This window comes from Trachurus trachurus (genome assembly GCF_905171665.1).
Source record: "Trachurus trachurus genome assembly, chromosome: 1".
Lineage (NCBI taxonomy): Eukaryota > Metazoa > Chordata > Actinopteri > Carangiformes > Carangidae > Trachurus > Trachurus trachurus.
Window position 1 is genome coordinate 19,665,608 of NC_139891.1, and position 16,582 is coordinate 19,682,189.

Sequence of the window (16,582 nt, forward strand, 5' to 3'; positions counted from 1 at the left end):
CACTGATTCGCTATCCTCAGAAGAAAAACATGATTGGTCAATTTAAGTAGAAGTAAGTGATATATTTGTGTTAATATAAGTCTTAAATAGTTATATCTTCCGACAGCAATCACTTACATAGAGTGTTTGGTCTGAAACACGGGTCTGTCAGTCACTCTGCTCTGCTCTGAGTCGAGGAGAAAACATTTATCGTATCCTACAGTTTTTATCCAATGAGGAGAGAGAACGGCATGCAGGGCTGTGTGTGCAGCCAAGGGACGCCGTGAATGTGGCGACGTAGGGACGAGGACTGTTATGGTGCGTTCAAGGAAACTCGTATTTTTCCGACCGTGAAGTGGTACCAGTTCGATCTGGTACGAGTTCACCGGTCGGAAGTTACGAGTGGCCGTTATAGTGACTTTCACCGGTAAAACAGGTCGGAAAAACACGAGTGGGTTGCCTGGAACGCTACAAAGTCGTAAGTTGTGACTTGAAGCTGTAATTTACGATTTCAAAAGCCTGCCTGGAACGCAGCATTAGCCAAAACGACCGGACCACTTACTTCTGCTTTAACCCTCACTTTTTCAGTATTTTTTCTTGGGGCTTTCACTGAATAGGCCTACTGTACCTTGAAGGCCGTGGGGGGTTGTTATAAATTTGGAGCAACATGCATGTAAATATTTTTCATGTAATGTAGGCTATCCACACATCAATAATGAACAATGAATCAATCAATGAACATAGCAGGCAAGATATAAAACATTTTTATATTTATTCCTGTCTGTATCCAATAGGTGGAGCCAGAGATCACTCATCTTATCAAACATAGAGCAATAAGACTGACCCATAAAATACATACATTTTCATCAGGTATGATGAACCTGTAAAGTTGAATGAGTAAAAGCACCTTTAGGCTCTCCTAACAGTTTCCATAGGGTCTTTGGGCCCTCAGGCTCAGTTCTGGTCTTTATGTGGTCACAAAGTAAAACATCACACATCTGTTCCAGAGGAAAAGAAACTTTTATTATACTTTCCTGAAAATAATTCATATCAAGTTTGACAACAGTTTTTCATAGCATAGTAGTATATTTCCAGCAAGGGAGTAGCATGGGCTGCCAAGCTTAGCTGCTGCTCAAAGCACTTTAATGTAACAGCTCTTCAGGAATAAATGCTGCAAATTTCTAATAAAGCCAAAGCATTGTATTTACTGGCTGAGCTGCCTAAGACCTTTAACACTTTATGGTAAGATGGTGAGAGGTGTGGATGAGCCTGGGAGAGATCACCTACAACAGCATTGGATAAGTTAGTCCAAAAACAGAGATAAATTATATCATAGTGATTTATGAACCTGGTGCAGATCAGTACGTCAAACTAACATCTCATCTACTTCAGTCTTTAGACTTTTCAGTGTGGCTCCAGACGCAGCTGTCCAGTGTCAGATCAGAACAAAAGCTCTGGGTTCCTGCTCAGACCTGGTATTGATCAGCGTCTTCAGTGATCCCAATCACAAGTGTTCAGCTCTAAGTAGGTCTGTTCATCACAAGTGTCTCTATTGATCACCACTGAATGTGCTCAAACCGATCTGATCTCAAATACCCACTTAATATTCCTCCGTAACATTCACACCTTTATTTAGAACTGAATACTTGTGATTGGATCACCCAAGACATACAGTATGCCGATATCTAAGCGCATCCAGGAGAACCAGGACTTCAAGAGCTTGTGTCCAGACAAACTGAGGGATCAGATTAGACGGACCTTGGTCAGGGAGCTTAAGAGGTTTTCTGCAGATATGGAGAGACTGCTGGAAGGAGAAGCATCTCAGCGTCTCTCCATCAATCAGATCTTTATGTTCAAGAGATGAGACAGAGATACTGAGCGTAAAAAACATATGCTGTTGGAGACAGAGAGCATTTTGAAATTCTGAGAAACCCTAACCCCTAATAGGAGGAGCCAATCCAGTTAGTTACCAGGTTTTGTGTGGCACCTTGAGACCTAAGTCCAGAAGCAAACAAGACAACATTGGATAGTCTTGAGGACCAGTCTCTGACTGTCAGATCCAGGTTCAGAGCAGTTGAATCATCAGTCTACACTAGGTACTCCATCATGACAAAGTGAAAAGTAACAAAATATACCCATCCCATGTGTGAACACACTCAAAACACCAAGTGTGAGTACAGAGGTCAGAGGTCATGTGGACAATGCAGTAGGTGGATATGGAGTCTCAGTAACAGACTGCACTGCAAATCAATCTGGTTGGCAGATTATCTGAGCCTCACACTCCAACAGAAGAACCTCCACAGCTACAACAACAGCATGGTGCTTTACCTGCCAATTGTCTTAACTAAGACTAATATAACTCATTGAACACGCAAGTTGGTTCAAATTCATCAGCAGTTCCTGACCCTGCTAAAAGACTGAAGACACGTTATAGCTAACATGTTTCTGACAACAGGCATTAAGTGGAAAAATGTCACTGTGACATCCTAAAAAAGTAAAAAGAAAATATTAAAATACAGTTTTATGCAGGAGTGTGTGGTATAACGGTGAAGCTGACTGATCATATTGCCGTGTCACTGAGTTGGCGTTTCTGGCTAAAACAGATTCTGTTGGAGGTGTTGCTGCATTGCTGCTAACTCAGCTCATTGTCCCTCGATTTAAAGATCTTTTGTTTCAAACAGACTGGGTGTAAACCTGGTACATGGCTGAACTGTATGTGAAAGCTGACCAGGCACTTAGGGCTCCAGCCTCTTGTTGGGCAGTAACAAGAGGCTGTTTGGGAACTGCAAGGAAAAGGAGGAGCACTTCCAATACATACAATACAATGAGCCTAGCCCCTAATTCATGTGTCGTTATTACTAAAGGAGGTAGAGGAATGACAAAACACAAGACACAACAAGAAGAGAGAGCAGGAAAGAGAGAAGTCATTGGCAACTGCTAAAGAAACTGGCAGATCTGAATAGTATGTAAACAACAGAGTCACCAGTAACAGGAAGTAAGACAATACGCTGACAGCAGCACAGCAATTAAATCCATGTTATAACTATACATTATAACTAATATAGCTGACATCACATCTCAGTCCTTGTCTTTAATTTGTGTTTGGTGATTTTTTTCAGATGACTCAGTTATAAAACCAGTTATAAAATCAGGAAGTGATCTGAGGTGGTGAAAATGTCATAATAATCTCAATAATAAGACCAAGTAATTTCAACATGATGACTATATTAGTACTACAGTATATTATATCTGGTTCATCTCATACATGAGAAATGTCTGAAGATTTAGAAGCTCTATCTGTGGTGGCTGGTCAATAGAGGGCGCTAGACTTCTGAATGGTGCTGATGCACACACACCTAGGGTTTTCCATCAGTTTCTGATACTCATAATAGCTGGGTTGTGCTGTTGTGAATTCAGCGGTGAATTCACACCTGGCTTGTTTGGAGGAATTGTTCCAAAACAGGGATAATTGTACCCCAAAGATAGGTTCATTTGGGCATATGTGAACACAGCAATCACACACGGCCGTGGGCTGAGATTGCTTCGAAGGGGTGATCTCGGCTCGCTTCCAATCGAACTCTGGAGCGGTTCGTTTGCAGTGAGAACGTAATCAACTCAGCAACACGTGAATCCGGGTTGAAAAGGGTCGGGTAGGGTCGGGTTTTAATTTTCAGGCCTGTGTTGAGAGCTCTATTCCATGGTTTCTGTTTTTCCTGGGTAAGGACCTCCTCCTTCCAGGTACAGTAAGATTTCTGACCAATGAGAGAAGTTGGTTTGCACATGGCATTTGTTTACAACTTTGGACCGCTTGGGACCTTATGAACACAAACCACCCAAAAGAAAAATGCACCAATTGTATATTTTAGCCGCTGAATCGGAACAAGGCAAACGAGCCACATGTCAATACACCCTAAAATATAAAAAAATCTCGTAAACTGCTGCTGACTCAGACAGGTAACTCCTCTTCTCTCTGGCAGCAGTATGTTCAGGCACAGGAGCAAGACACAGAGAGGAGAGGAGGAAGGATCTGATACTGAACCATGTTCTTCGTTTCTAAACTTCACTTGGTATTTTCACATCAGGGATATGATTTAATTTATTTTCTCCAGTGAGATAGTATTATTATTGAGTGAAACATGTGGAAATACACTCAGAATTAGCCATGCACTATATTGTGCGCTGCATCGTTAATTCTGGTCTAGCCTAATCTGTGAAAATTAAAAAAGGAAAGTTAACTGTCTCCTGCTTCATCCCTCTCACTCTATACAAATAAATGCATTCTATCATATTACAGAGGAGCATTACCATATTTAATTTAAATAATAATAAATAGAGAAAGACTAGAGCCTTAGACATGGTGCAACTCCACCTCGTTTTTTGGTGTAGCCCTCTTAGAGAAAAATGCACCAGCTGCCACTGAGCTCTACATCTATAACATAAAGTGTTATCAGCAATCTTACTCTCAATGAAAAGCATTTATTTCATATTTACAGCTGAGGGGTACCATTATTAAGGTTTAGTTAATGTCATGTATCAGACAGAAACACATGCAGTGTCTAATTAATGCATAGAAGGGCATCAGCTACAGTGACCATCCGCAGCTCTGCACACATGAAATGTTGATTGATTTTGTGGAAAGTTCAGCATGAATTCATATAATGTTGTCTGCTAGTTCGGTGTGGTTATATATCTCTCACAGATAAACAGACCAGTAAACCACATTGAAGAAGAGGAAGGAGAAAGGGAAGAGGGCTCTTGCATAGAGGTCAACGCGTTTGGCAGCAGCAGGTATGACAGGTTTGGGTGGTGGGGGTTTCTTGTTGGCTTTGTTTTGGGACTTGTGGGCCCCTGACACCTCCACTGGTTTACCATAGCAGTCAAAGTTGGACAGTTCAAAGTCTCGAGGTAAAGACCCCACGATGCTGAAGTCATTGGATCGAAGGTCTGACTTGGACGTGCAAACCTTCTTACACCGAGTTTCCACCACCTGCTGAAAGGGAGAAGTGAGCACTGTATAAGATAAAAGTCCAGGGGAGCATTAACTATTAAGTAATGATTAATAATGACTGAAACCCTGTTGATGACAACATACATAAAAAACACAAGCAATCAGACTGTAACAAGTCCTGTTGGAGACTGAACCAGACCCTGTTAGAGACTGGGCACATTGTGTTAAAGGCAGAGTAGTAGATCCTGGAAAAACAGAGCAGGCGACCTTTTTTTTTTACACAATTCAAAAGTCAAAGTGTCTTCCTTCAGACTTCTCTCCAAAGCCATGCCTTCAGAGCACAGGAACGCACAATGCTTGTTCTTTTCTACCATATGGTTGCTGAAACTGTCTCGTTGAATTTAGAAAACTAGCATAAGCTCTGGTTCGGGCGTCATCTTTTCCGTATCTTAAATCGTTGAAGACTCTGAGCACGTGTGTGATTAGTGCACCAAGAGGGGTATGCGCAGAGAGGAGAGGGAGGGGCCGATGGCAGTTTGATAGACGCATCACGATCCCATAGCGTTTAAAATGATTGGATGGCGTTTTTACAGGACTGTCCATTCCACAGGTGACTGACATTTTTCATTTTTGTGAAAAAGTATTTAATAAATTGGTTTCAATCAGGGTGTGAAGAGGATTTTAAGTAATACAGTAAAAAATGCTCCAGAAAAAGATCTCCGACCTCCCCTACCTTTAACTATTATTATTATTCTTATCACTTGTGCCATGATACATTTATTCACATCAGCATTCATGAGGTGCTTTGCAGTGACCATTTATGGCTGAAAGTGTTTATTGTGATTTATTAAGGGAGCATTGCCTGCATGTCAAGTACGAGTCTTACACGCTGTTTTATTAATGAGGCCACGTATAGATCCAAGAGGTCCTGTTTAAAACTAGTCCTGGTAGAGACTAGACCAGGTCCAGTTAGACTTTGGGCCTGTTGTCATTAGACCAGGTCCTGTTATTGTCTTATTCCTGTTAAATCAAAATCAAATAGAAACCCCCAGATTTATGTAAATAAGCTTAGTGTTTTACATAACCTGTGATTTACTGTGATATTAATAATCTTGGTTGAGGTTGATGCTGATCATAAATAATGAAAGTTGTGCAGTGGAGTGTAGCTACCTGCAGAGTGTTGACATGGATGGGTGTCCCCCCAGTCCCATTCACTGTGTTGTTAGTTTTATCTGCGGGTTTCTTTCCTTCCTTTTCTCTCAGAGCTTTCTCCTTGCTTGCCATTTTGGATTTCTCCTCCGCAATCAGTTTTGGGCTGTTTAGCATCACCTACACAGAGAGACAGAGATGTATATCACATTAAACAGTTAGATAGTCATAAATGCTCCACAAAATATATTTTAGAAAATCATATCCGTGTTCAGTTGTGTGTTTGGAAGAACTGACCTGCACCACAGCGTATTCCACTAGGGATGAAAATCCAAACAACAGACAGGCGATGAGCCAGATGTCGATTGCCTTCACGTAGGAAACCTTTGGTAGCTCTGAGGCCAGAAGCATACTCTCACTGGACAGAGAGAGCACTGACAAAATACCTAGAAACACACACATGTGAACATGTTCATGTGGCCAATGAGAATGTTTGTAAGTGCTTATACACAAAAGGTTTATTATTGACTTTGGGTTTTTTCTTTGAGATATGTTTTGTACTTCAATGGTGCCAGCAGGAGGCAGTGTGGTGCTTTGTTTGTCCATTCACCCTCTTTGCGTGCAGACCTTTATTGTTTCCTCATTCTGTACAGTGGAGCACCTGTTCTTCAGCTGGTTTTAGGGCCAAGTTCAGAGATACAAGTCCAGGGTTTTTGGCTCCGGGTTATTATTCTTTGAGGTAGAAAATTTCATCTTGGAGACTGGCCAGAATTCATTCTGTCTTTATCTATTATAACCTTTGCACCCATTGTCAATAAAAAGACGACTTGCTGGGTTGTCTGCTTCTATCGCCAGTGTCTCAGTCTACAACTAGAGGATCCTTATGGGATGTGGCTCAGGAGAGAGTCTTTTAGGAACATGCTCTGTTTCTGAACATTGTGAGTGCATTAATCATGGCTGACCGAGTGAGAAACAACTTCTCACTTGTCGCATACAAGCTACAGATAAATACTATTTACTACTCTTTATGAAGTAGAGAGTGCAGGACACAGGACGATTAAAGAGTTTGTAGTGTGTGAGTCTGTCACCTCTCAGTTGTACTATGCACTCTTTACGACTTGCTGACTTGCATTCTCCCTGAATGCAAGTCAGCAAGTTGTGCAGAGTTAAATGCACAGCAATCAGATGCTTTTAAAGTCATATTATCTGAATTTAACTTTACTGAAACAGGAAGTAACTCTTGATTGGCAATGATTTTATTTTCATGAGATTTTCACAATTTAGTGACAGCACATAGTGGATACAGATGCAACATGCAATGCATCTTTGTATTACTCCTAGCCTGATAATGATCCTGAGCATTTGGAGCCATACAGTGGCAGAGGGGATCTACATTATTTCTGTAATTATTTGAAAACTGTTGATTGAATATGAACTGATTCAAATACAGCATGTTGAATATGAATCTGTGCACTCACCCAGTGGCACCCTCGCAGCTGAAGCATCGGGGTTTATCCAGAACGATAACCAGGACAAAACCACAATCAGCAGAGTTGGAGCATAGACTCCCATCATATAGAAACCGACCTGACGACGCAGTGTGAAGATCACTTCAACACAGGTGTAGTATCCTGGAAACACACACAGGGAGAAATCAACACTCACGCCATGGATAAATTTAAGCCATATGAGGCTACAGATGATTCAGTTTAATGACAGCCCAGATATAACACAATCTGGAAGAGTAAACACACAGTTAAATAATTGGTACCAGTCAGGCCATTACAATTCAGTTATCAATGTACAAAACATTTAATTAGTGTGACTGTTACATTACATTTACATTTACTCATCTGTCAGATGCTTTTATTGAAAGTGACTTGCAGTGAGTGACTTCACCAAAGCGTCAGTGCAGTAGGAGACCTTGGTGTGCAGTAAGTGCTTCATCTATTTGATAAGTGAAGGAGATAGGGTGAAGGAGAACAGTGAAGGTTCATAGCAAGAGCCCTTTAGACGTGTTGACGTGTCCGAGGTGTAGGAGAGATGTTCCCTGAAAAGAAGAGTCCGCAGCCGATTCTCGAAGAAAGCGAAGGACATCCGATAGGCTTTGGTTGCTTGTTTAACCATCAGGGAACCACAAACTCAAATAGACTGTCTTGTGTGCAGGGATGGCATCAGCAGTGAACATTCCTTGGGGGAGGGATGATTTGCATTCAAGGCCATCGGTAGATAATGTAGGTCATTAGGCAGCGGTATGATGGCCAGAGTCCAGACCATCTGCAAGTGTTTCACTGCATGTGAAACACAGTGGGCTCTTCTGCCAGAGGCCTGGGAGCAGTATAGCTGCTCCTTATACTTCACTCTTCTGGACAGTGATCTCAGATGTTGTTCCTGAAACCAGCTGGATCCACATTTTCAGTTTGGGGATCCAGGCCTGTGTTTTTCAGTTGCCACACAGAGCACTATTGCCTTCACCCTCCTTCTTTCAGCCCTTGATATCTCTCAAGCAAGCTTCTTGTCCTTCCTCTTCCTGATATCGAGACTACAACTCCTCTTCTTCTGTTTGTCCAACACCATTATTTCCGGTTTGTTAGGTCATGTCATTGTAGACTTTCTGCAGCCCTGCAGTGAGTCTGAGGGCGGACTGAGGAAGGTTATATACTGTATCCTGACCAGAAGGGACAGAAAAGGGCACTATGTAGATGGGAGATACGCCTTGAGATCAGTTTGATCACTGCCATTGTCCTATTTTCTCTCAGCAGCTCTGAGATCTGTCAGCCACCCATGGATGAGGCAGGCTAGAGGAAGCCAGTTTGATGGATATGGGACACAGAGTGGACATGAGCTCTAGTGTAGAGCAAAGATACTCTGGTATTATTTAATTCTGATGAGTAAACAGTGCTCGTAGAAGGTAGAGCTGGGGTACTGTAAGTACTGAGGAGAAGTGGGAGGGAGATGAGGTGGTGGTGAAATGAAACCAGAGATAGTGGGATGGAGGACAGGTCAGGCAGGCAAACAGTGAAGGAAATGAAACAGTATTGGCACAGAGGTGTGAGTGTGGGAATGAGGTCAAGTAGCTACTTTACCAGCTTTATGAGTTTCAGGGCTGGCGACATGTTTCAAGTCAAATGAGTCATCTTCATATCACCTAGGATGAGTAGTGGACAGCTGTGGTCAGGTATAGGAGACAAACATGTGTCTAGCTTGTCCACAGGATCATCTAGTTGTCCTGGTGGATGGTTGATGACAACTGCGGAGACTTTCACCGCAGGGATCATCGATTGGTTTGGAGGCAACAGTTGAGTGAATGCTTATTTGTTGATACCAGTCCCACCCCCTCAGCCGAACAGGCTGGAGGATGGAGAGAACAGCTGAGGCAGCAGTATTTTCAGTTTTCACGGTGTTAACCTCGCCTCATCATTCTTGTAAAGCTAATAGAGTCTGTCCTGTGAATGAGCCAAATGCTACAGTAAGCTATCAGAGGATGGAGACTGACTTCATACTGTATCTGCCATCCTCTGACCCAGCACCAATCAAGACAGAGGGATTACAAAACACACTGATGAGCTGCATGTCTTTGAATTAATTAAACAAATGTCATTTTTAAAGCTGCACCATATTCACATTCATTAAGAGGTGACAGGTGCAGCTTTAATACTACATTTTAATATCAGTCACATAACGGATCACATACTGCTAAGTAAGTCGTAGCAGTTTAAAAATCAGTATTATTGATGCTTTGTTGTAATTGCATATTGAGTAGCCTACTAACCTGTTCCTTGGTAGTACTTTGTGCAGTTTCCATATTTAATGTCCTCCTGTTTGATGTCAAACTGAGGCAGAGCGATCTCGTCCATCTGAACTGGGTCAGACTGCCACATAAATACCAGATCACTGGTGGTGTAGCCAACTACAATATAAAGAAGACCATTCATGTTTACAGATTGTCAGCATTGTATACTCATGTGGTTTCTGTTGTGTGTTTGTGTATTTTTTTGGGGTTTGTTTGTTTGTTTGACTAAACAGCAACAGCAGGCCAGCTCTATAATCACAAATGTCACTGACTGACTGAGTGATGATGTTTCCGCCACTGGTCAGCAGTGTGCTGGGTAATTTCCCAGCTGCTCAGGAACTGCAGGGAAGAGGTGGAGCGATTCCATTCATTGACGGATTTGGGAGACATAGGCTCAAAAAAAAAATTAAAAAAAAATCCAAGTAATATTTCAATGTCATGTGAGGGCAGCACCATTTTTAGTTTCTGCACGTCTGACGGTCTCCTTTTTCTCTCTGAAGTGGTCGGGGAGATGGGGTGGGGGCGGGGGGTGTCCACAGGGTAATCTATATAATAGCTCACTTGTGTTTCTGTACAGTAGCCTCCTAATGCAATCAGTAAAATAGCCACATCATGAAAACCATGAAAGACAAACTATAATTTATTCATAGTGTGAATAGGGACGTATAATTTCACACATGAGTTCTGTGGGTGTGAAATGATTAACAATAGTCTGCACAGCACCACATGAAACTTGTTTATATAGCCATCTAGAGAGCAATTCTATTTTCTTTCTATTTTTATTACTTTATTTTTGTTTTTATACTATATAATTTTGTTCTAATTGATTATTTTGTATCAAGAAAATCAAGAATTATGGCCAACTCTACATGTCAGACAGCGAGTTTAAAGACATAAAGACTGGCCTCTGATAAAAAAAAAAAATGTTGTTATATTCTGGAGTAGAAGTAAATAAAGACTGAACTGTTGTGGTTCCCAGACAGAGGGTGTGACCTGTGTGAGAGAGTAAATAAGAAATATTTTCTGTTTCTGTGTGCCCTTTTCAGCGTGTGAAGCAAGTGCCTTTTGGGCTTAGTGGCCTGGGTTCAAGTCCGACCTGAGGCTCTTTGGCTGCGTGCTGCTCTGTGCCCTTTAAAGCAGATATCAGTGGAATGTTTTTGTTAATATAAGTCCTAAATAGTCCTATTTTCCGTCAGCAATCACTTACATGAAGTATTTCAGCCTAAACACGAGTCTCTCCGTCACTCTGCTCTGCTGTAACCCGAGGAGAAAATTTTCCTTGTGGGATACAAGTGTTATCCAATGAGGAGAGAGAACGGCATGAAGGGCTGTTTGTGCAGCCAAGGGATGCGCGTGAATGTGGTGACGTAGCACGAGGACCAATTGATGCCTGACAAGGGCGGGGGCTGCTAACTCATGGTGCGTTCAAAGAAACTCGTACTTTGTGTTTTTCCTTCCTGTGAAGTCATACCAGTTCGATCTGGTACGAGTTCACGGGTCGGAAGTTACGAGTGGCCGTTATAGGGAACTTTCACAGACAACAGGATGGTAAAAACACGAGCTACGGGTTACCTGGAACGCTACCAAGTCGTAGTTGTGACTTGAAGCTGTAACTTACGGTTTCAAAAGCCTGCCTTGAACGCAGCATTAGCCGAAACGGCCGTGAAGCTGATATCTGCTTTAAATTGCTCCCAAAGGACAAACAGATTTTATTGAATGGAATTGGATTATATTGAGGCTCTGCTACTCAAACACATATTCTATGACTTACAGTAAGAAGAATAGTCCTTACCAAGGTGAGGACTAATGGGGATCCATAATAAAACTAAAAACTAAGCCTCCAGGGGATTCTCAATCAAAACAATGACAAAAGAAAGACAGTGTTTAGTTACTGTCCATCATAAATTAACATGGAACAGGTAGTTGCTGTCCTCACTAACACCTGACTAGTTGGATTCCTTCAGTGTCAGTGGTTCCTTAGGTGGTGTGTGTGTGTGTGTGTGTGTGTGTGTGTGTGTGTGTGTGTGTGTGTGTGTGTGTGTGTGTGTGTGTGTGTGTGTGTGTGTGTGTGTGTGTGTGTGTGTGTGTGTGTGTGTGTACTCACAGCTCTCCAGTTGCATCTTACACAGCTGTGTGTCCATTGGGAAGAGTGTAAGATCCAATGGACAAGACAGTGTCACCGACAGCCTAAAAACATGTAAGCACCCACCCACCCACCCGCACGCAAAGGTCAGTCACTATGATTACAATCATCTCTCTCTGCACTAGAACTGTCAAGGGATACATCAAAATCAGATTTTGTGAAAAGCATTGTTGCTATTCTTAAAGCATTTGTTTTATTTTACATATACAGTATGTATTTGTATTCTATAAATCTGAGCTAATCTTACAAGCAGTGTTAGCTGATATTCTTACAATGCCAACAACAACTAATTGGGGCAGGTAAAATGTTGATCTTGTGGCTGAGGCCACCGGTAAGAAGTTTATAGCGGCAGATGAAACAGCAATGTCACAAACACAACAGTTTTACTATAGGAGCAGGTCATGGGTGGTGTACCTCATGCTGATCAAGACGTCTCCATTCCTGAAGATGAAGAGCAGGATGTTGTCCTGCGTGACATCGTGGAAGTTTGCATTTTTCTCATTTGCAAAGAAAAGGTCTGGTTTCCACAAACACTGGAACATATTGGGGTCAACAGTCAATGCGTCGCTCTTGAAGTCAGTAGGAAGTCGTAGACGAGGGTCGTTCCACCTCTGACGCAGAAATATATTCACTCTGTAGTCCTGTGTAGACAGACTTTCTGTTAATCATTCTCATATGGTTGCTGCTAATATTTCTAATTTTGGTGCTAATATCACCTATAAGCTAGTGCTAATATTATGTTAAAGACCAATATAGTATCCATGTATAGATGCCCATGTGTAGTGTGATTATAAGCAGGCCTAGGTAGTACATCAATACTGTGAAAGAATCAAGTCCTCAGTGAACAGATAAATGCAGACTGTCTGTATTCATGAACTGAGCCTTAAAAACTGGCCACCAGGACTTCTGTAACTTTGTGATGTCACCATCCTAAATCCCACCATCCAAATTGTGGGATAGGTTTTTTCCCGATTGATTCACCAACCTGTTGTTTCTACATTGACATGGTTTTTGGTTCTTACGACCAAACTACCAATATATTTTAGAGATCATCTCTTCAAATTGAATGTATTTCAATTTTAATTAACATTACCAAGCTATATTTTGTGGTGTGTCTCTCACCATTGTGGTCTCCTGGATGGACCCAAAGCTGTTAATGAAGATGTTCACCCTGGACTCAACAGGGATACCTGAAAAAGACACACACATTAACAATACCCTGTTCCGGGCCACAACCACTCTGTCACTCGGGTCCTGTTTGGCTGTCATGGCTTTCCAAAAAGAAAATGTTGTCACCACCTGTCTCCATGGTTTGTTGTATTACCTTGAAAGTTTGGCCTTATTCTTGGGTCATAGCTGACCATCAGACGGTTCAGGATGTTGGAGGTGGAGTTAGCTGGAACCTGAGCCAAATCCTCTGGAGACAACTGGCTGTTGAATTTGACATTAATGGACACAGATGAAAATAATGAACAGATTTTTTCTTCGTTTTTTCAGTGTAAAAAAATACAAATTTACATACAAACATTGTAACAGGTATCCAACCACCAGACCTATGCCACTGAATCAGTGCTGGTCATTTCAGAGGATCAAACATTAATGGGTCACATTCTCTGTCTCCACCTCTTTATGTAAAGCTGCTAAATTACAAAGAACTTAACAGCAGACCATTGAAGAGAGTTTGTTCTCTGTTCCAACACAATCTTTCTGATCAAATGGCAAAACGAAAGAGGAGCACCATCCATCCACCTGAAAAGGCTGAGCATCCTGGCCAACATACTGTAGTGCACAAGGACATCATGTTGCTAACCCTTGACTAATGCAGCTGGGGGACATTATTTTACAGATGATCTGAAGGTGTTGCATAAAAGCCTTTACACATCCTAATATGATCTGCTTTCACTTTGTCCCCAAAGTGTAGCCTGATAGAGGTGTGGAGGATGTGAAGCGCGGCATTCAAAGCGAGAGGCTGTGAGACATCAGTCTTTGTCCTGATTTGACATCTTCATTTTATCCTGACCTGTCACTTCTCTCTCTCTGTCTCTAAGGACAGAGGGCTTGTGTGCTGTACAGCACTGTGATGTAACAGAGACACTTTCTGGTGTGTGTTTCCATTAATCATAGGCGCAAGTGTATTTTGTGGGCTGACCATTGAGGATAGAGCGTCACATTAAAGAGGCCTGTTTGTGGTTCAGATATTAGCTAAATTTTGTGAAATGTTATTTTCTGGCAACACAACACAGCCAAAAACACAATAATGTGCTCATTGTTCTAGAAAATTCAGCTTTTTGAAACATTTAAAACATGTCATGACGTCAATGAGTTCATGAGCTCATTCTGGATATCACTGATTTTAGATTAAACAATCTTGTAATCAGATCTACAAGAGTTTTTTCCCTGAAATAATTTTGTGTTCTTTCATAACGGCTAGCATTTTCTCTGATCTGGTAAAGGTGGACCTGTGTTGTGACGTATTATAGACAGCGGCTCTCTCAGTGTCAGCTGCTGAGGCTAACTCACGCATGTTACACACATGTTCACATCTATGTGTATGTGCAGTGAACTGACTTGTGTGATGAGTATTGTATTGAACTTGCTGCACTCCTGAACTCCTGTGGTCAACATGTAATACATCCATCATGTTGGATGAAGGCAATCCAGACGTCCTTAATTATACTTTATTGGTTCGTTTTAATAGGATTGACAGCACAGCTCCTGAAGTCGAATGCAAAACATCACAGACTTAATAATTGATAAAAAACATGTGCAGCATAATAACTACATCCACATTCGCAGCTTCAGCCAGGCAGAGCAGCTGCAGCTGTGCTTCCAGCCAGTGGCTGTTTTTTGGTCAGAGCCTGGCCTTTTTTAGTCATGTGCCATAGATGTGTTATGGACAGGGTCACATCTCTCCTCTCTGCTGCATTTGCACAGCAGTGTTGAGAGAGGCGCCTCTATGTAGTAGGTTACAGACGATTAATTACCCTGTGAGAAATGTAATAAGTAATGTAACTGACAACCCGATGTGCTGACAACAAGTGGCAGCAGGTGCCTGCAGCAAGTTGTTTTCTTTCATGTCTACCAGATATGGAGCTCCCATCCAATACTGGAGAAGGTGTATTTTGGATGCAGAGTCGGGGTGAAGCTACAGGCTACAAGATGGAAATAGAAGTCACCAGACCCCCTACAGTTAAACTACAAGGAACATAGTGGAGTGGATGATGCCATCCTTTAATGCTCCACTGCGCCCCTTCTTACTTAACACCATCCATTCCCCCATTCTTCAAGACGTGCTCAAAGGGATGGAGGTGGATCCATGATTCTCATCCTGGATGGTGGATTACCTGACAAGACAACTTCAGTATGTCAGGCTGGGTAACTGTGTCTCAGGAACAGTTATGCTCCTGTTCACTATATGTGTATGTTGGACTTTAAACACATCCAGAAGTACTTGGATGTCACAGCTATTGAGACATGTAAAAGAGGAATACAAGGATCTAACAATAGCCTGCAGCGACTGTAGCAACAAGAACTACTGAAGATCAAGGAGGTGGTCATTGACTTTTGAACATTATTGAGGTGGTGCACACTTATTAATACCCAAATGTGAACCTGGACATGTGTGCTAATGAACACAGATGCCATGTCACACGAAGCAGCAGAAACCATTGAAGTAAATGAAGAAAATAAATGAAAAACAGAGCAAAAAGCATCAGTGGGTAAAGGTTCAATTTAACATGAGAAGAAACCTGGAAGCAGATAATGGAACAGAAGAAAGACATTTGTTGGGCATTTATAAATGATGTGGTAAATATGGGGAGTTATTTGCTGCTTTTTCTTTTTTTTTTCTTCCTGGGGTTGATGTCTGAAGCTGATGTAACTTCAGTGTCATTATTGTGCACAACGAACCAGGTAATTCCTGGATAATGTGGCAATGTGGTGTAACAGAGTAAGGACAAACAATGAGGCTTCTGCAGAAAGCAATGAGAGGAGGAGAGAGAGATGTTTACTCACGATGGACAGACAACTTTCTTCCCTTTCTTGGTGGATTTTCCCTCTTTGCTTGTGGTCGTTTGACAACAACACAGCAGCAACAGCAGCAAGATCACTGGCCTCAGTCCAGCAGCCATGATGTCTGGAACGGAGACAAACACTTAGCTCGACACAAAGGTCTATAATAACCTGAATAAAGTTAGAAACTTTGAAATCAACCAAGCATTAGCATCCTCCAGTGTTGGCTTTTTGTAGCAGGAGTGATTTTGACTGCCCTGGAGAGCTTACGTAACTACATAATTATGCCCATCTAGTCAGAGCCAACCAACTGATGAGTTTAATGACTGAACCTCTTCCAGTTGAACCAGTCTGTCTGTCTGATGATAGTCTGGTACACGAAAGTCGAATTAATGAATAATATATACGGGTTGTTCCTGATTTACAGTGACTTCTCTGTCCCTTCATTTTTACTTACTCATATTTTCTCCATAATGAGTCACATATTCATAACAAATGGCTTAAATTATATGTCTGGGTCTGTATCATTTAAACATAGATATTATTAGAGACATCATAT

General features: G+C 41.8%; 1 protein-coding gene across 1 annotated transcript; it reads right to left on the bottom strand.

Annotated features, from left to right (window-relative positions):
• Positions 1-4,672: 4,672 nt before the first annotated feature.
• Positions 4,673-16,142, bottom strand: LOC310986635 (glycine receptor subunit beta-like; the record flags this gene model as incomplete). Its single annotated transcript, XM_083972635.1, has 10 exons — positions 4,673-4,966; positions 6,098-6,256; positions 6,374-6,522; positions 7,555-7,707; positions 9,849-9,986; positions 11,974-12,056; positions 12,427-12,653; positions 13,135-13,202; positions 13,337-13,443; positions 16,027-16,142. 10 exons carry the CDS (start codon positions 16,140-16,142, stop codon positions 4,673-4,675), a joined length of 1,494 nt encoding a protein of 497 aa, XP_083828761.1.
• Between the last annotated feature and the right edge of the window lie 440 nt (positions 16,143-16,582).